The 19417-nt window shown below is 53.6% G+C and overlaps 1 protein-coding gene across 1 annotated transcript; it reads left to right on the top strand.

Annotated features, from left to right (window-relative positions):
- Nucleotides 1-17102: 17102 nt before the first annotated feature.
- On the top strand, nucleotides 17103-19178 carry LOC139603699 (serine/threonine-protein kinase pim-1-like). Its single transcript, XM_071454587.1, has 5 exons — nucleotides 17103-17642; nucleotides 17729-17779; nucleotides 18009-18378; nucleotides 18606-18782; nucleotides 19048-19178. The coding sequence occupies exons 1-5, from the start codon at nucleotides 17103-17105 to the stop codon at nucleotides 19176-19178; spliced, it is 1269 nt and encodes a 422-aa protein (XP_071310688.1).
- The last annotated feature ends 239 nt before the right edge of the window (nucleotides 19179-19417 follow it).

Raw genomic sequence — 19417 nt, 5'->3', positions numbered from 1 at the left:
AGCCTCCTGCAGGCCTTGGCACAGGGACGCGGGTCCTGCACCGTGGGCTGTGGGGCCATCTCCGCGTCTCTGTTGCTCTCCAGGCTTCTCAGGAGTCGCTGCTTTGTGTGGCCAAGTTCCTGAAGAGGAGGGATCTTGAAAGACTGGTAAAGAGCCAGAATCTGTGGAAGTTCAGCGAGTGCCTGGTAAGGAGCGCCTGCAAGCCCCAGGCTCAGCCCAGAGAAGCCCCCTGAGGGAGGTGCTCAGACTGCGGGGCCGTCAGCTGTGCCCCTGCCCACTGCTGCAGCCAGAGGCCTCACAGGCTGTTCTCCAGGCTCCCAAGGGCCCGAGCCGGGGGCCGATGGAGCCCTGGCCCGGCAGGGCTGCGGGGCGGGCCGGCACCGCGGCTCCCCGGGCAGCAGCCGGCCCCTTCTAGCCCCCTCCCCTCGGGAGCCTGGCGCCGGCGGCTGCTGGCTGCGCCTCAGGGCTGTGCGCCCAGGGGAGGCCGGGGCTGGGAGCAGGCAGTGCCCGGCCCAGGGGCTGAGCCCGCACCAACCCTTCCCTCCTGCCGCTCTCTCCAGCTGGCAGAAAGACAGCAGCAGAGTGCCCGAGCACCTGCGCCGGGCCCTGCCCTACCTGCAGAGCCCACAGGAGTCCCTGCGAGCGGTGGCCATCAGGTTCACGGGTGAGCCACGAGCCCGGGCTCCCTCCCCGGCCCGGCCTGCCGCAGCTCGGCCCCAGCCCCGCCTGCTGCCCCGGCAGCGCCAGCCGGGCCCGGCGCCGTGGAGCCCCGCCTGGCCTGGGCATTGCTGCTGCCGCCCTCTGGCAGCCGTGCCCTGGGGCGGCAGCATGCGCCAAGGGCCGGGCTGAGCCCTGCCGGGCCAGCAGCCCGTGTGGCCACAGCGCCGGCAGCGCCGCTGGCAGGGAGCTGTGCCGCTGGCGCCATCACAGGCTCTGTGTTCACAGGGATGGCCGCGCGGCACCTGAGGGGGAAGAAGGAAGAGCTCCGGCTCATCTTCAACGGTGAGTGAGGCCAGCGGGGGCTGCCGGGGGAGCTGCAAGCCCTGCCCCGGCTGCCGAGGGCTCTGCTCCCTGTGCGCACCAGGGCCGGCGTGGGCAGAGCACACAGAGATTTCAGGGCCACCCGGGGCATTCGTGCCAGCCGCTTTGGGCTGGTCCCGTTGGTGCCTGCTCCCTCCTGGCCATGGCTAGAGCCGGCTGCGATGGCCCTGCCAGGGCACTCTCCTCAGCTCCCCGCAGATGCAGCATCTGACCATGGCTCTGTCCCTCTCTCTTTCAGCCCTTCAACACCTGACAGAGGATACCAGCAGTGCTGTGTCAGACGTGGCACTTGCAACATTGCATGTCCTCCAGGCACTGCAGAGTGAGCCATATTCTGTCTTCCAGAGGCTGCAAGATCAGCTCCGCAGGGCATGGAGGACTCGGCCTGGTCTCTCAGGGCTCGGCTGGCTGCGCTGCTGCAGCTCTGCAGAGAGCTGATGCCAGAGGCTCTGTCTGCTGGGACCACCTGAGCCAGGGGGAATTTTCCATTTCTTTCAGATTGTTCTTTTCTTCTTTTTGTTTTTTCTTTTTTATATGAATATGGAGTTTGTTAGAATACCCAGACTCCCAGGAGCTTTCTTTTGCTACCCAGGCTCTGCAGGGCTTAGGGGAGGAGGGGGAGAAGGGTGCCTGGGCTCGGCCAGCTGCCCAGGCGTGCAGTGTTGCAGGGAAAATGGCCAGAAGCCCCTTGGCCTTTGATGGTTCTGTGGAAGCCTTTGTGCTGGTGGCAGAGCGGCTGGGCAGGGGCCGGAGCTGCGGGGATCCCTGTGAGAGCGGTGCCTGGAGATGGCCACAAGCCCTGTGCCAGGCAGGAAGCGCCCTCTGTGTCCTCCTGCCCGCGTGCTGCTGGCTGGATTGCTGAGGGCTCCCAGGTGCCTCTGGACGGGGCTCCTCTGGAGCTGCTGTGGGGCTGCGGCGCTGCTGCCGGGCAGCTTGGCCGGGCTGGGGCAGCCCCTGAGGGGCTGGGGCCATGAAGGGATGAGGGGCTGGGAAGCCCTGACAGGACACGGCAGTGGGAAGGCACGAGGGGGATGTGTGAGGGAGTGGGTGGCTGTAACGTTGGCTCGAGGGGAGTGGGTTGGAGACAGAGAGAGCACTCACCCTGATGTTCATGTGGCAAACAGAGAGCGTTTATTCTCAAGCCCTTCCTTCTAAAGGGTCTTTGAGAAACTCTTTGGATAATTTCATTGCTGTGATCTCTATGCCTTGTCAGATTCTGCCCAGTGAAATCTGCAGCCCTGGGAGAGATGTGACTGGGCGAGGCCCCTGGCAGTCAAACCAGGGCTGGTACATTCACACAGCACGAGCCAGCCTGCACTGTGACACACGGCAACAGAGTGCAAGGCACAGCTCCGGGTGCTCCCCAGGAACCTCAGCTCTGGGAGCACTGTCTGCCCCAAGCTCCAGGGGCTGCAGTGGGAACCCGGCTGGGCTCTGCCCTGGGGCCATCCTGCAGGGACAGCTGGACGCAGGGAGCATTCCCTTGCCACAAACAGCCAAGCCAGGGGTGCAGGGCAGCTGCTGCAGCCCGGACTGCACTGTTGTGTGCTGTGCTCTGGGGCTGGGGCTCCCTGCACAGGGCACTGGGCTGGTGTGCCACAGGAGACAGAGAAGCTTCAGCTTCAGCCTAACTGAGGTGGGTGCGTGGGCTGGGAAGAGTGGGGAGGCTCAAGGGGATGCACAGAGCTCATCCTTCTGGAAGGACAAGGAAAAGGGAGAGGGAGCTCAGCAGTGAGGAGAGCTGAGGGCTGGAGAGCAGCTCTGAATGACACTAAAATCCCACTGGACCTCTGAGACATTGCTGCTCCTCAGGCAGTGACAGGATGAGTCCCTAAACCTGGGGCTCTGCCTTCCTCATGGTGAGGGGCACCAAGGAAGGCAACATCGTGATGGAGACTGCAATGGGCTGGGAACTCACTGGGGGAAAAGAGGGAGCAGTTGGGAAGTAAAAGGCAGGTGGAGGAGAGAACTGTTCAGAGAAGGGCTGAGCTACAACTTGAGCAAGATGAAAAACGTCATTTGGGGTCATCCCAGATTGATTTCATTTCAGAAGTTACTGAACAAGTTTATTTTCTGGGGGTGTCATGTTTTCCCTTGGAGCTGTACACTCTGCAAACTTGAGCTGTGCTGCCAAAATGCTCAAGCAAGTCTGTGCTGCAGGTCACACCATTTCTTCTTTGGCTGATTCTGGCCCGGTGCTGAGCTCCAGCAGAGCCCTGGCAGAGCCCAGAGCAGCCTCAGCACCCGCAGAGCCCGGCTGCAAGGAGAGAAAGCAGAAACCGCCCGTCAGCTGAGGGCTCCTGTGCCCTTGTCCCAGCTGCCCGCGGTGCCCAGGCCATGCTGGCCGTGCTCAGAGCGGTGCCCAGAGCTGCCCATCCCTGTGGCCATTGGCACAGAGCAGGAGGGCAGGACATGTGCCCAGCCTGCAGCCAGCCAGGGCACATCCAGCCCTCAGCAGCTGCCCAGAGCAGGATGCTCCTGTGCTCGCTGCCATCTCCCAAAAGCTCTGATCCCACCCTGCCAAGCAGACAGGGACCCACCTCACGCCCTCCCCCGCTGGAAGAAAAGCTGGTCCCAAACGATGTCCTCAGCCTTCTCCAAGGGCACAGCCCATCCACGCCGCAGCTGCTCCCAAGCACTTCCCTGCCCAGACTGGAGCCCACCTGGAATGCTTCCTCTAGGAAAACATACAACAAATTATTGAAAATAAATTACAGACAAAGGGGCAAACAAGAAAAAAGGTGAAAAATCTTATCTCTGCCAGGGGCTTGAGGAAGGCCCAACCCCTGCATGCCAGGGAAAAACCCACCCACGGGTGAGGGAAGCCCAGGCTTTCTCCCTTCCCCCTGCACTGCCCCCCACAGTAACGGTGACCCCAAAGCAAACAAGGGCAGTGCAGCAGCCCAAGCCCTTCCTTGCCTGCACAGCAAAGCAGCCCCTGCACAGCTTCTGGAGTCCCACCTCTGCTCCCAGCATGGGGCTTTGTTTGTGTCGGGCTGGCTGCCCCAGCCCCAGCCCCAGCCCGGGGCACGGTGGCTGCTGGGGGCTGTTGGCAGGGCCAGGAGCCCACTCCCATTTTGTACCCACCCCAGCCCATGCCCCAGCCCTGCCAAAAGCAGCTGGGCAGCGGCTGAAGGATCAGCTGCACCCGCCCCAGCAAAGGGGGAAGCTTTGGTTCCTGGCCAGGCTGTGCAATGCCCAAATCTGGGAGCATCCCCCTGCGTGTGGACTCATCTGCAAATTCCCTGTGCAGCCTGGCTTTGGAGAAGATGCCCCAATCAAAGTCCATCATCTTCAGCTGGCCAGTGGGCAGGTCCAGGAAGAGGTTGTCATCCTTGATGTCATCCTCGCTGTCTCCAGCAGCAGCAGCAGCCCCACCTGGTACAGCTTCTCCAGGGGCTCCTTCTCCTTCCCTGGGCTGAGACCAGGCTCTCAGGGCTCTGCCCAGGGCCCCAGCTGTCAGGGAACCAGGACAAGCAAAACCAGCTCAGATGGCAGAACCAGTGCTGGGCAGAGCAGCTCAGCTCCAGCACAAGGGCTGTGTGTTCCCATCTGATGAGCCCTGGGCAGTGACACGGGCAGGACAAAAAGTCTGGGTTCCTTTGTACTCATTGCCAAGGCATGTGTGGAACTGTAACTTACCAGGGCCCTGCATCAAAGTGTGCCTGTGGCTCTCTCCCTTCTTCTAGGGCAGATGAATATCCTGCATCCAAGGATGACAGAGCAGCTCTTCCAATGAGGGCCTTTCCAAGTCCAGCATGGATAAACACCGCCTGATCAGATCTTGGCACTCTGGGCACAGAAACCAGAAACCCCGGGCAGTTGGAGAAGGCTCCAGTTGGCTTTGCCCCACTATTCCCATGCCCAGGCCTTGCTGGATGTGCTCAGAGCTGGGCCTAAACTTTCCCATCACTTCCCTGTGTTGGAGGAGAGCAGGAGAGCAGGACATGTGCCACCTCCTCAGCAGCTGCCAGAGCGGGATGCCCACGAGCCCGCTGCTGTCTCCCAGCACTGGGATTCCCCCCGTGGCCAGAGATGAGGATCCACCTTGAGAGAGCCCTTGTGGCATTGAGAGCTGATGGTCCCAGCTGATGTTCTGGCCCCTCCTGAAAGGGTGCTCCCCGCAGACCATCTGCTGCAGCAGGATGCCCCGGGACCAGATGGTAGCTGGCCTGCCATAGTACCAGCCAAAGTGGCTCCATTCCGGGGGGCTGTATGACCGTGTTCCTATGGAATACAGATGGAGTTCAGCAGGGGGATGCTGCTGCTCCCAGAGCCTGGCCCCAGCATCCCTGGGCGTGCGGGGGCTGCCCCAGTGGCACACGGGGTGACCACTGCCCTCTCGCCAGCACCTGGGACTTGTGTACAGACTTGGGGTTGGGAAAGAAGCCACTGGTGTTGGAAGAGGGCAATGGAAACCCTGGCAAGGCCCAACCATGACAAAGAAAAACCCACTCAGTGCTGGTGAAAAAACATGCTGTTATGAATTGGAACGAGGCCAGATTTTGAGAAGGAAATAGGCTCTCATTTATCAAAACAAACTACAGAGGACAGGGAGTTTGAGATAAACCCAAACTCCCATGCAACAACCCAAAGATAACAACATGTCCCAAACACGCTGGGTTCCACCCCATACAGTACATCCCTCAGAAGGAGAAGAACCCCAACCCATCCAAACCCTCATAAGCCTTCTCGGGTCCAGGATTGGTGGAGTTTGGATCCGCACGTTGATTGGTCATTTTCCGGTGCTCTCATTGATCCTTATTGATATTCATTCTGGACCAATCATTTTCTCAGGGTGTCGAATGATTGGTCAAGTCCCCTGTCCAATCACCTCCCGCCCCCCTTTGACTATCGCCCCCACCAAACCCTGGACCTCCCCTCCCCAGGACCCACAACAAACACCCATCAACTCACCCCAAAACAACAATTCCCAACCCAGCCCCAATTCAACACAAATTGAACACCATTTATAACCATGCCCTCATCCTCCCTGCCTTCATTGCCCCAAAAACATTATGAACCCAAAGCAAACCAGGTGAGTGGAGCAGTCCAAGCCCTTTCTCACCTGCACACCAAACAGGCTGGGGCTCAGGTTCTGCCCCCCCTCTCTGCTACCCCCACCCATGGGTGTTTTTGTTGGGCTGGCTGCCCCAGCCCCATCCCCAGTCCTGGGCAGAGTGGTGGGCAAAAGCTGCCAGCAGGGCTGGAAGCTGGCTCCCCACTCAGCCCTGCTCAAAAGCAACTCAGCTGAAATCTCAGTGCCATGAAGGGCAGCAAAAGGGAGAATCCCTACTGCCACACCCAGCTTGGGCTGTGAGATGTTGGGCCTTGAGACACTGGGACCAGGAGCACACCCCTGCGTGGGCTCACCTGCAAAGTGAGTGTAGGCTGTGTCTTGCAGGCAGGTGCCACAGCCAAAGTCAATCAATTTGGCCTGCCCGGTGTGCAGGTCAAGCAGGATGGTCTCTGGTTTGATGTCCCTGTGCAGGACCCCGCAGCTGGTGCAGTGCTGCACGGGCTCCAGCACCTGGCGGAACAGCTCCCGCGCCACCTCCTCGGGCAGGAGCCCCCGTGCCCCAATGAAATGCTGCAGGTCCTGACACCGCTCCGGGCGCTTCAGCAGCATCAAGATGACCTCTCGGGACCAGGATTCGTGGGTTTTGGATCCACGCCTTGATTCGTCGTTTCCGGTGTTCTCATTGCTCCTTATCAATATTCATTCTGGACCAATCATTTTCTCAGGGCATCGAATGATTGGTCAAGTCCCCTGTCCAATCACCTCCCGCCCCCCTTCAACTATCACCCCCACCAAACCCTGGACCTCCCCTCCCAAGGACCCACAACAAACACCCATCAACTCACCCCAAAACAACAATTCCCAACCCAGCCCCAATGCAACACAAATTGAATGTAATAAGTAGCAATACATTTGTTCATTAATTAAATCAATAGCTAAATAATTATACAATGTAAAAGCAATAACTAAATAGCTAATACCGCTTGATTCTTAAATGTGCAGCCACACATAGTTGCTTGGCTTGCAGGAATCGTATAGTGCTTTGGGAATTCCATGCTAAAGATATACCTTATAAGGAAAAGTTCACCCAGCGGTCACAGAGGAAGGCTGTAACAACAATCCTTAAACTCACAAGAATTGCTTAGGCTTGCAGGAATCGTATAGTGTTCTGAAAATTCCACTGTATAGATATGCCTTATAAGGAAAAGTTCACTCAGCGCTTAAAGAGGAAGACTTGGAGCGTTCATCCCACGACCACCAGAAGGCAGAAAAAGACCCCCCAGCAACTGAACGAGCAAGTGCAAAAGACAGACCACGTCATCCCTGGACCCAGGAGAAGAAGGCAATAAAAGGCGAACCTTGGGGATAGGAACGGTGCGAGCCTAGAGGAGCGGAGACTCCCGGCTGCCCAGCGCTGAACTTTGCTTATTGTTGCTTGCATAATAATAATAAAAAAGTTATAATGGTATGATCCTTAAATCCAGTGAATTCATTTATCACAATTTGGTGCCGTGACTCAGATCCAGAAAACGGGGTTGGTTCGAGAATCCTGGGGGGGCGCCCCACCACCTGGTGGCCCTGGCCTTCTCGCCCGACCCCTCATCTGAACTGATGAACCTAAATTCGGGAATAAGCAAGGAAAACACCGGTAACCCTGTAAACTTTGTGCACGAAGATCCGAGCGACAATGCAGGACGTGTGAGTACACGAGGTGAACCGCTCGGTTGGGGTTGGGATCCCAGGGCACGGTGAATGAGACGTCCACCTGCAGACGACGTGAGAGGGACCCTCTAGTAGTGCGGTTCTCGTAGCCCGTGAGGGAGCGAGCCATGACCGAGGGGTTTTGTGTGTGTGTGTGTGTGTGTGGAGGTGCCTTGGAAGATGGGGCAGAAGAAGAGCAAGCCTTCTGATCCCATGGGGGAGCGTCCCCAGTTACCCCCAATACCTAAGGACTGTCCGTTAGGATTAATGATTAAGTATTGGGATGACTTTCCCTCCAGAAAGGGGAAGGATAAGGCAAAAATGATAAATTACTGCATGGTAGTATGGGGAGGCAAGAATCTGGATTCAGGAAGTATATACTGGCCCGTTTTCGGATCCTTCGAGGATTGGGTCTGTCAAGCCCTGAACATTTATGTGAATTCTAAAGAGCCAGTGAACCCGGAGGAGAGTGCACATGCTAAATTATGGTTGGTAGGAAGTAATGAGCAACCAGCTAGGTTGTTCCCCCTTAAGGGAAGTCAAGGGGAGGAAGACAAAAAGTCTCGACCGGAGGAATATGTTCCTATTTATCCTCCCCCGTATATACCACCAGCTCCCCCTGAACCCCCCCAAACGCACCCCAGGCATCGGCCCCTAATAGACAGCAGGTCACGGACTCCCCGGATTGCAGGAGGCGTACTCGGAGTCAGATGAGGACAGTAATTGAGGAAGGAGAGAGCAGTGGGTTGTTCCCTCTCAGGGAAATAGCATTAGGAGGACCTCAAGCTGGGATGGGGTTTGTCCCTGTCCCCTTGAACTCGGGAGATGCCTGTGAGTTTAAGAAAGAGATGGGAAAATTATTAGAAGACCCTATAGGAGCAGCAGAAAGAGTGGATCAGTTCCTAGGGCCAAACATATATACTTGGGTGGAGATGCAATCCATTCTAGGCATCCTATTTACAACAGAGGAGAGAAGGATGATTAGAAGGGCAGGAATGAGGATTTGGGACACCCAACATGTTCAAGGTCCCGCGGCTGATGTGAAATGGCCCTTGCAAAATCCCAGATGGAACAATCAGGACCCCAACCATCGTGGTCATATGCAGACTTAAGAACCATCATAATCCAGGGCATATGAGAGGCTGTGCCCCGGGGACAAAATATAAGCAAGGCATTCAAAGAGTGCCAAGGGAAAGATGAGACCCCCACTGAATGGTTGGAAAGATTAAGGAAGAGTTTTCAGTTATACTCAGGGGTGGACCCAGAGATGCCAATGGGGCAAGCGCTCCTTAAAACACAGTTTGTAGGCAAATCATGGGAGGATGTTCGAAAGAAATTAGAAAAGTTAGAGGATTGGCAGGACAGAGGACTTGATGAATTGCTCAGGGAGGCTCAGAAGGTATAAGTTAGACGGGAGGATGAGGCACACAAAAGACAAGTTTGGATGATGGTGGCGGCAGTCAGGGAGGGACAGCGAAACAACCCTCCACCACGAGAAAGAAATGGCATGAGGAGAGTCCCCGGGATTTAGGAGGACCTCCAACTGGAGGGAGAGAAGGAACAGTGTGTTACTATTGTGGTGGAAAAGGACACGTGAAGAGGGAATGCTGAAAGAGGCTTAGGGAGGAGAAAATGTTCAAAGAGGATTAAGGGGGTCAAGGGCTCTATCTATTGGGGACCCAAATGTCATCGGAGCCCTTGGTAAAACTTAAGGTGGGTCCCCAGCAAACCCCCATAACCTTCCTTGTAGATACAGGGGCCGAGAGATCAACAGTTCAATCTTTGTCCCCAGGATGTCAGATTTCACCTTCCACAGTACAGGTTATTGGGGCAAAAGGAGAACCCTTCAAGGTTCCTGTAATTAAAGATGTCTAAATAGAATCAGAGAAGAAAATAGGGGTAGGATCACTGCTACTTATCCCCGAAGCTAATTACAATTTATTAGGAAGAGATTTAATGGTGGAATTAGGGATAAATATAAATATTGAAGAAAAACAGCTGAAAGTCAGGTTGTGCCCCTTATGGGTCACTGACGAAGAGAAAATCAACCCAGAAGTCTGGTATACCCCTGATACAGCAGGAAGATTGAATATAGAGCCCTTCACAGTCAACATTCAAAACCCAGAAATCCCAGTAAGGATAAAACAATATCCCATGTCAGATGAGGGGCGAAGGGGACCAAAACCAGAGGTAGAACAGTTAATACAACAAGGGCTCTTGGAACCTTGCATGCCTCTCTTCAACACCCCCATCTTACCTGTACAGAAACCAGACGGAAAATACCGATTAGTACATGATCTAAGGGAAATAAATAAGAGAACCATTGCCCGGTTCCCTGTAGTAGCAAACCCCCATACATTGCTCAGTCAATTGAAACCAGATGATCACTGGTATAGTGTTATAGATTTGAAAAACGCCTTTTGGGCGTGCTCCTTGAAAGAAGAATGTAGAGATTATTTTGCATTTGAATGGGAAGATCCCGATACCCACCGAAAGCAACAACTACGGTGGCCAGTGCTCCCACAGGGATTCACAGAATCCCCGAATTTGTTTGGGCAGGCACTAGAGCAAATAATGAAATCCTATACCCCAAACCAAGGAATAACCATTGTTCAATATGTAGATGACCTTTTGATTGCTGGAAAAAGCGAGGAATAAGTTAGAGAAGAAAGCATTAAGCTTCTGAACTTTTTAAGCATCCAGGGGCTGAAGGTGTCCAAAAGTAAATTGCAATTCATAGAAGAAGTGAAGTGCCTGGGGCACCGACTTAGTAAAGGAACTAAAACACCAGACCAAGGGAGGGTTAAGGGAATCCTCTCCCTTCCTCCCCCAAGAAATAAGAGACAAATCAGGCAGCTATTGGGTCTTGTAGGATGCTGCAGACAATGGATTGAAAACTTTAGTGGTAAAGTAAAATTTTTGTATGAAAAACTAACTGCTGAAGGTTTGATGAAATGGACTGAGAAGGATGATGAATCATTAGAACAATTAAAAGAGGAATTGGCTAATGCCCCGGTGCTAAGCCTCCCGGATGTTAGGAGACCCTTTTATTTGTTTGTTAACACTGAGGCAGGAGTAGCATTTGGGGTACTGGCTCAGGACTTGGCCGGCAGTCGAAAACCAGTAGCATTTATTTCTAAAATACTAGATCCTGTAAGCAGAGGATGGCCAACATGTTTGCAGATTATAGTGGCAACAGCCCTCTTAGTGGAAGAAGCTCTCAAAATTACCTATGGAGGAGAACTGAAAGTCTTTACCCCCATAACATACGGGCAGTATTGCAACAAAAGGCAGAAAAATGGATAACAGACTCAAGACTTTTGAAATACGAGGGCATTTTACTGTCATCCTCTCAGTTGATACTTGAAACCACCTCTCTGCAAAACCCTGCTGAATTCTTGTTTGGAGATCCACAGGAGAATTTAACTCATGACTGCTTACATAGCATAGAAAAACAAACAAAAATTAGGCCGGACGTCGAAGAGGAAGAACTGGAAGGGGGAGAAAGGTTATTTGTGGATGGGTCCTCTAGAGTTGTTGAGGGAAAGCGAATCTCTGGATATGCGATTGTGGGTGGTGAAAATTTGGAAATAATAGAATCTGGACCTTTGAGTCCTAGTTGGTCAGCCCAGACCTGTGAGCTGTATGCAGTATTGCGGGCTCTAAAATTCTTGGAAGCTGAGGTTGGGACCATCTACACGGACTCAAAATATGCCTTTGGAGTGGTACATACTTTTGGGAAAATTTGGGAAGAAAGAGGGTTAATAAACTCCCAAGGAAGAGAATTAATACATCAGGAACTAATTACTCAGGTACTACAAGCTTTAAGAGGCCCAAAGAAAATAGCAATCGTACATGTTAAAGGACATCAAAAGGGTCTCTCCCATTTGATCAGAGGAAACAACACAGCAGACAGAGAGGCAAAGGAAGCTGCTCTCAGAAAATTCCAGGATCAGGGGATAAGGAGAATGCGAGATGATGAGAAAGTTCGAGTCCTGAGCTTCACAGCCCAGGAAAAGGAGAAATTAGACAAAATGGGAATAAAAGAGAATGGGGGTATTCGAAAATTGCCAGATGATAGGGAGGTACTGCCAAAATCTATGGCCCAAGAATAGTGCAGCAGCTGCATGACCAGACTCGTTGGGGAACCCAAGCCTTAGTAGATCAATTAACTATTAAGTACATGTGTATAGGAATTTACGATAGAGCAAAACAAGTAGTTAGGGGATGTATAACATGCCAAAGAGTTAACAGACATCAGGCTTGAGAAAGGATTCCAGGAGGAAGGGAATTAGCACACAGACCTTTTTCACATGTACAAATAGATTTCACCGAGCTACCGAAAGTAGGGAGATACAAGTACTTCTTGGTACTGGTAGATCATCTAACCCACTTTGTAGAAGCACATCCTACATCGTGGGCTACTGCAAATGTAGTGATTAAAACCCTGCTGGAAGAAATAATCCCTAGGTATGGACTAGTAGAAATATTAGACTCTGATAGAGGTCCCCATTTTGCAAAGAAAGTACTGAGAGAGGTAACCATGGCCTTAGGCACTAAATGGCAATATCACACCCCTTGGCACCCTCAAAGCTCAGGGAGGGTGGAAAGGGCAAATGGAGAAATCAAGAAGCAACTCACCAAGCTCATGGTAGAAACTAAAAGGTCTTGGGTCAGATGTTTACCCATGGCATTGCTAAACATGAGAACCCAACCTAGGACAGATGTGGGAATCTCTCCCTTTGAAATGCTTTATGGAATGCCTTACGACTTAGAACTCCTGGGGAACCATCCTTGCATGCAAGACAGTCAAATTCAGGGTTACATACAACAGTTAATGAAATGGAGGGAGGAATTAAAAGGAAAAGGGCTATTGGTACAAAGACCCCCTTTGGATATAATAATGCATAAGCTTAAACCCGGAGATAGGCTCCTAATTAAGATTTGGAAGGAGACATCCCTAACACCCCACTGGGAAGGTCCCTATGTTGTCCTGTTTACCACAGAAACAGCCATCCCAACTGCTGGAAAAGGCTGGACACATGCCAGTCGAGTGAAAGGGCCCATCACTGCAGACACCCCCTGGGAGGTGACCAGTCGCCCTGGAGATCTACGGCCAACCCTTCGGAAGGCACAGGGACCTGCGCCAGCTGGGAACGTGAATGACTGAATTAGGGGACAGAGAGCTACACCGATTGAGACTCTTGGTAAGAAAACCCCTACAGGAACTGGAACAGGAGTTCAAGTGCCCTCTGCCGTGGAAAACCTGGAATGAACTGACGCTTGCTCTTTCAGTAGTGGCTGAAGTGAGGTGAGAATTATTCAATTAGACCGAGTGTCTTAAATGTTGGGAATCTTCTTGTCGGGCGTGGGTAAAAATCTTTTGCGGGGGCTGTAAAGACAAATGGTGCATTCTCCAGTCACATTTGGTGGGGAGTGCATGGTGTCTTACTTGTGACTGGGATTGGAGAAGAGCAAATCCATTAAGAGCCTTAAGAGAATTTATAAGGATCCCTGGAGAGCAGGAGATCCCCGACAGAGAAGCAGTGTCACTAGTTGAAAATCTAGAACAGAAGAGATTGGGCCCGGGCATGGGAATTCCAACACCAATTTCATAGCATCACACGCCAAAACCAGACAGTCATATTAACTACCTTGTGTAAGAAGGGAATCCACGTTCCTCTGGGGTGGCAAGTGAGGCCTGACGAGTGGAATAGCACGATTCACCGCTATTCCCGAGTCTATAAACAACAAAAACCTAGAGAGCGTAGGGAAGAACGACGTAACTCTAGGAAGAGAGGAGAAAGGGAATAAAAGGCAAAGGGTAGACCCTAAGTAGGTGTGGGACTCAGGCCCTGTAAAGCTCGCTAGGGACGGCAGAGAGTCCACCATAAAATCAAAGAAATCCTTTGCAAGAGACCCTTTGCCTGGAGGCCTGACAGCCTGCCCTTAGGAGTGGGGGCAGGAGTTAAGGAGAAAGCCCAAATAATGCACCCCTGAAGACTATCCCTGCTGCCGAGAAGATAATGATCCCTGCAGAGCGACGCACCCGGGCTGGCAGGCGAGGCAGAGAGGTGAGGAGTAGTGGGGGAGAGCAACGGAGCACAGGAACAGGAACAGAGCACAGGAAAGCCCCAGGTAAAAGAGATATGAGTACGAAAGGAGAAAGAAATTTGTTGCTAGGACCCTGCCCTGCTTGGCGAGCTCCCTTAATTATTATAACCCTGAGCCTCCCGGCTGCCTGGGGAAACCCTCATCAGCCTTACAAAGAGAACATGATCCCCCTAAATAAATGGACCCTGACCCCTGACTGGTCTCAGACCTTTTTGCAATCTACCGGATCTATGGGGAATACCACAGGTTTAAGTTTACTAACATTAGTACTGCATGACAGGCTGCCGTACGCTAGACACGAATGGAAGAAGCAGAAAACCTGGCAGCTTCAAGGAGTAGTGGGAGAACAAATTAATATTGGATGTCAAATGGTTAATGGGTCTGACTATACTAACGCAATTGCAATCAGTGTTTCCATGGGTCAGGAGGATAAACAAATAGGAGATTGGGCATACCCAATAACACGAGACTGCTGGCAAAACTTCACATTAACTCACACTGCAGAGGTAGTCTGTCTCTGGTCGAAAGATACACAGGGCCTTTCTTTTAAATTTATAATAGATACTAAAACACACTCTACCACTGCTGAACCTCACAATATCACCACTCCACCTGCACCACCAGTTATACTCACCCCAAAAATTTTCAAAATTGGACCTTATATAATCAGGAAAACTGGTCAACAACAAATATTATTCAATCCAGCATGGTCTCTCAAACTGGTCGAACTGCTCATGCAGACCAATGTTTCAGACATCCAGCCAGCTTGTTCTCCGTTTTTGCAAACATCCTTTGAAGGCTGGACCATTTGGCTCTGGAAACGCAGCTCTTTTAAAACAAGGAAACCTAGAGATGAGACCGGTGTTCTAGGCACAGGATTGGGAATTCTGAATAGCATTGATTTGGAAGTACTAATGAACAAATTGGCTGCTACGACTAGAGATCTGTCCAAATTACAGCAACCACTGAAGTCATCTCTGTTAGCCTTGGGGACACACCAGTGGATGCTGTCAAACATTTTGCCAAATTGGGAAAGAGTAAATGTGAACGATCACAAATTGGTGGTTGATGCACTCAGTGCTGCACAAAATAATGTTTCCTTAGCCCTCAGCTGTATCCAAGCACAATTGTGGATGCAGTCAGTTTCTGCCTCGATTATAAGAGAAGGCAAAGAAGGCACTTTCCCCACAGAAATTTGGAAAATAATCTGGGACAATGCCAACGATTTTGAAAGAGAATTCCAATCCTGGTGGAAACTGGTGAATTTTACCTATAATGCTATTTCAAATACAGCTACTGCTTTTGTTTTGACCATACACAATGCCTCTGTACATCTAGTTTTTCCTGTTATTGCATTAGGAATAAACCATGACGGAGCTGTTCTCTATCCTATAGAACATAGGGGATGGGCCCGTCAGTTTGATGACAAATGGCAAACTGTAGATTTGGAATCTTGTATTATCTGAGAACAACTGGGGTTCATCTGTGAAGGCAATGTAATTATAGCCCAAGATATCTGTTTAGACACGGAGCAAAACATCTGTCATTTTGAGATTCGTCCTAACGAGACTTCTAAAACAGTTTTTACATGCATAGGCAATGGATGTGCGTGTTTTAGAACTATTTGTGATTCTGTGCTTGTAGATAATATTGTGGTGGATACAAAGAATCACTCCAACTTCTGTGCTTGTAACTTCACTAAGATTACAGGGTGTGATATCGCTTATGAAGCTAAAGTCACCTCTCACCACCTATTACAATCCAACTACACACTGCTTCACAAGCTAGTGCCCACCCCGATTGGGATGAACTTCACTCTAGTGAGACAACTGATGCTCCATCAAGACCGGATCCAAATCCTTGAGAAAATCAAGGAAAGCGGACAGAAAACCCTAGTGACTGTTCGTGATGATGTAGGAAAAATACACCGGGTTATAGAGAGGGTAAAGCAAGATGGCGAGCACAGGTGGTGGGATACCCTGTTCGGGTGGGCTCCTACTACCACAGGTGTCCTAAACAGTATATGCCATCCCATTGTTGTTCTTTTGATTCTGATTGTGCTTGGTTTTATTTTGTCAGCAGTTCTATTCATTGTGAATTGGAATATGATGAAAAAGCTAAGGAAATTGGCATCTATAATTAGTGCACATAGCTTAACTGATGAGGAAACTCAGTTAACGCTTGCTAGGAAGGAACTAAAAAGATTTAATGATCAAAATTGGTAAAAAAAAATGGGGGATTGTAATAAGTAGCAATACGTTTGTTCATTAATTAAATCAATAGCTAAATAATTATACAGTATAAAAGTAATAACTAAATAGCTAAAACTGCTTGATTCTTAAATGTGCAGCCACACATGGTTGCTTGGCTTGCAGGAATCGTATAGTGCTTTGGGAATTCCATGCTAAAGATATACCTTATAAGGAAAAGTTCACCCAGAGGTCACAGAGGAAGGCTGTAACAACAATCCCTAAACTCGCAAGAATTGCTTAGGCTTGCAGGAATCGTATAGTGTTCTGAAAATTCCACTGTATAGGTATGCCTTATAAGGGAAAGTTCACTCAGCAGTTAAAGAGGAAGACTTGGAGCCTTCATCCCACGACCACCAGAAGGCAGAAAAAGACCCCCTAACAACTGAACGAGCAAGCGCAAAAGACAGACCATGTCATCCCTGGACCCGGGAGAAGAAGGCCATAAAAGGCGAACCTTGGGGATAGGAATGGCACGAGCCTAGAGGAGCGGAGACTCCTGGCCGCCCAGCGCTGAACTTTGCTTATTCTTGCTTGCATAATAATAATAATAATAATAATAATAATAATAATTGTATGATCCTTAAATCCAGTGAACTCTTTTACCACACACATGAAATGTTTCGTCTCACGCAAAGAAGAAAGAAGCCACAAGCCAACACTCTTCTTTATTGCTACACTGTTTTCTTTGGTTACTTCTCTAATAGGAATGACTTTGGGGTGTGATTTGTTTGTTTCTCTCTTTCGTTCCTTGGGGCTCGTGGCGGCTCCTCCGTTGGGTTCGCGGGGCAACGGAGGAACGGCCGCGAGCTCCGGCGGCTCCGCAGCAGCAGCAGCAGCAGCAGCGCTTCTCTCGATCGGTTTTCCGCTCGACTTTTCCCTCGCTCCGCATCCCCTTCTCCCTCCCACTCACTGTATTCCCGTCCCGTGCCGTGCCGGGCCGTGCCGTCCGTGTTCCGCCTCTCCCGGCCCGGCTGATGCCGCGTCCCGCAAGGCGCCCCTCGGCGGGGCCGCCCCGTGCCCGCCCCTGCCCGGCCCGCCGTGGTTCCGCCTCGGCCGGGCTCTCTCCGTACCGGCTGTGGCGCCGCTGGAAGAGCCGCTTGCTCTGGTGCTGGCACAGCATCGCGGTCTTTTGGCTCGGCCTGGCGCGGGCTCTGGCCCAGCCCCGGCCGAGGCCCCGGCCCCAAACGAAGCCCCTGCCGCGGTTCCGCCCGCAGCCGCTCCGCTGCCGCCCGGCTCCCGCCCCGTGGCCGAGAGCGTGGCCGGCAGCTTCCCCGCTCCGAGCTCCGCCGCTCGCCAGCTCGGCCGCCGGCCCCGAGCCGCCGCAGCCCGGGGCGGCTCGACAAGCAGCAGCGCGCCGGGCGCGCGGGTGCCCCGGGCAGAAGAGCGGCAGCGCGGTGCCGCCCGCACGGGCGGAGAAGCCTCCCCTGGAGCAGCTCTACCGGCAGGGCCCGCTGCTGGGCAGCGGCGGCTGCGGCAGCGTTTACTCCGGGACCCGGCTCGCCGACGGCGCCCCGGTAAGAGACGGGGCCGGCTCGGAGGGCGGCAGCGGGCGGCGGGCGGCGGGCGACGAGCTCAGCCCGCCGCTCGCCTTGGCTCGCAGGTGGCCATCAAGCGAGTGTCCCGGGAGCGCATCTCGGAGTGGGCGCGGCTGGTGAGTGAGCGGGGCCAGCGGGAGGAGCCGGCGGGGCGGGCCGGGCGGGGCTGAGGCGAGGCCCGGCAGGGCGGCAGCCGGAACGCTGCGAGGGCAGCGAGCGTGGAGAGAGCGGGGGCCGCGCAGCGCCCCGGGCCGGGCCATGGCGAGCCACGGCGGGGCCGGGCAGGGGCTGCCCGAGGCGTGGCGCAGCATCGGCCCCGCTGATGGCATCGCGGTCCCCCCGCAGCGCAACGGCGCCCTTGTGCCCCTGGAGCTGGCGCTGCTGTGGATGGTGTCGCGGCCTGGCTTCCGCGGCGTCGTGCGGCTCCTGGACTGGTTCGAGGTGCCCGAGGGCTTCGCGCTGGTCATGGAGCGTCCGCAGCGCTGTCAGGACCTCTGGTACTTCCTGCATCAGCGGCGCTTCCTGACGGAGCCCGTGGCGCGGGGGCTGTTCCGCCAGGTGCTGGAGGCCGTGCGGCACTGCAGCAGCCGCGGCGTCCTGCACCGCGACATCAAGGCCGAGAACGTCCTCGTCGACCTGGCCACGGGCGAGGCCAAGCTCATCGACTTCGGCTGCGGCACGATCCTCCAGGACACGATCTACACCCGGATGTCAGGTGAGCCCAAGCCGGGGCCCAGCCGGGCAGCTGAGTTCCCCGCTTTGCTGGCAGAGGGGGAAGAGGGGGGAAGGAAGGAGGGGGAATCCTTCTTCAGCCAGCTGCAGCCAAGTTGCTTTTTGGCAGGGCAGGGGCTGGCTGTTGTGGAACGGGAGCTGGCTGGGAGGGAGGGAAGGAGGGCGGGAGGGAGCAGCATGGGCCTGATGAGCTGCGCCTTTGTCCCATAGGAACGCCGGAGTACAGCCCACTGGAGTGGATCCTCTTTGGCTGCTACCATGGCCAGCCAGCCACTATCTGGTCCCTGGGCATCCTGCTCTATGAGCTGGTCTGCGGGCACCTTCCTTTCCACACCAACAAGGACATCGTCCGGGGCCAGCTCGTCTTCCCGCCCCGGGTGTCTCAAGGTGGGGATGTGCCTTCAAGGCACGAGGGGAAGAACGGGCTTGGGAGGGGCAGCTGGCACATAAGCATCCTGCTCTTGCAGCTGGTGAGGAGGTGGATCTCCTGGGCTTAGCTGGAGGAGGTGGCACCTTGCCTCTGTGCTGGTGTCCTCCGCAAGAGAGGATCAATAGGAAGCTTTTGGGTGCAACTCTGAGCACTGCTGGTGTTGCCTGGGCACTGTGGAATGTGGGAGAGCATGGACAGGAGCCTTCTGGTTTCTCTCCGCAGAGTGCCAGCACCTCATCAGGTGGTGTTTATCCATGGAGCCCACACACAGGCCATGCTTGGAGGACCTTTTTGAGCATTCTTGGCTGCAGGAGCCCTGCCTGGCCCAGGTGACAGCAGAGATGCATCCCTGAGCACAGTAGGATCCAGGAGCCCAGCAAGCAGCAGCGGCACGCGTCTCGTGGCACTGGAAGAAAACCCCGGAGCGTTTCCCTGCGGCCACAGCGTGCAGGAGAGAGCGCAGGCGAGGCGATGCTGCTTCCGCTGGTCCCCACGAGCTGAGGAGGGAGCGGCTCCGTGCTGCCCGTCCCATTGGAGAAGTGGTGGCAGTGCAGTGAAGGTGACACGGATTGGGACAGAGGAAACATCCCCC

This window comes from Agelaius tricolor, unplaced genomic scaffold (assembly GCF_023055355.1).
Source record: "Agelaius tricolor isolate 1412-34295 unplaced genomic scaffold, bAgeTri1.0.p SCAF_40, whole genome shotgun sequence".
Taxonomy (NCBI): Eukaryota; Metazoa; Chordata; class Aves; order Passeriformes; family Icteridae; genus Agelaius; species Agelaius tricolor.
This window is presented reverse-complemented; position numbering and strand designations above follow the sequence as displayed.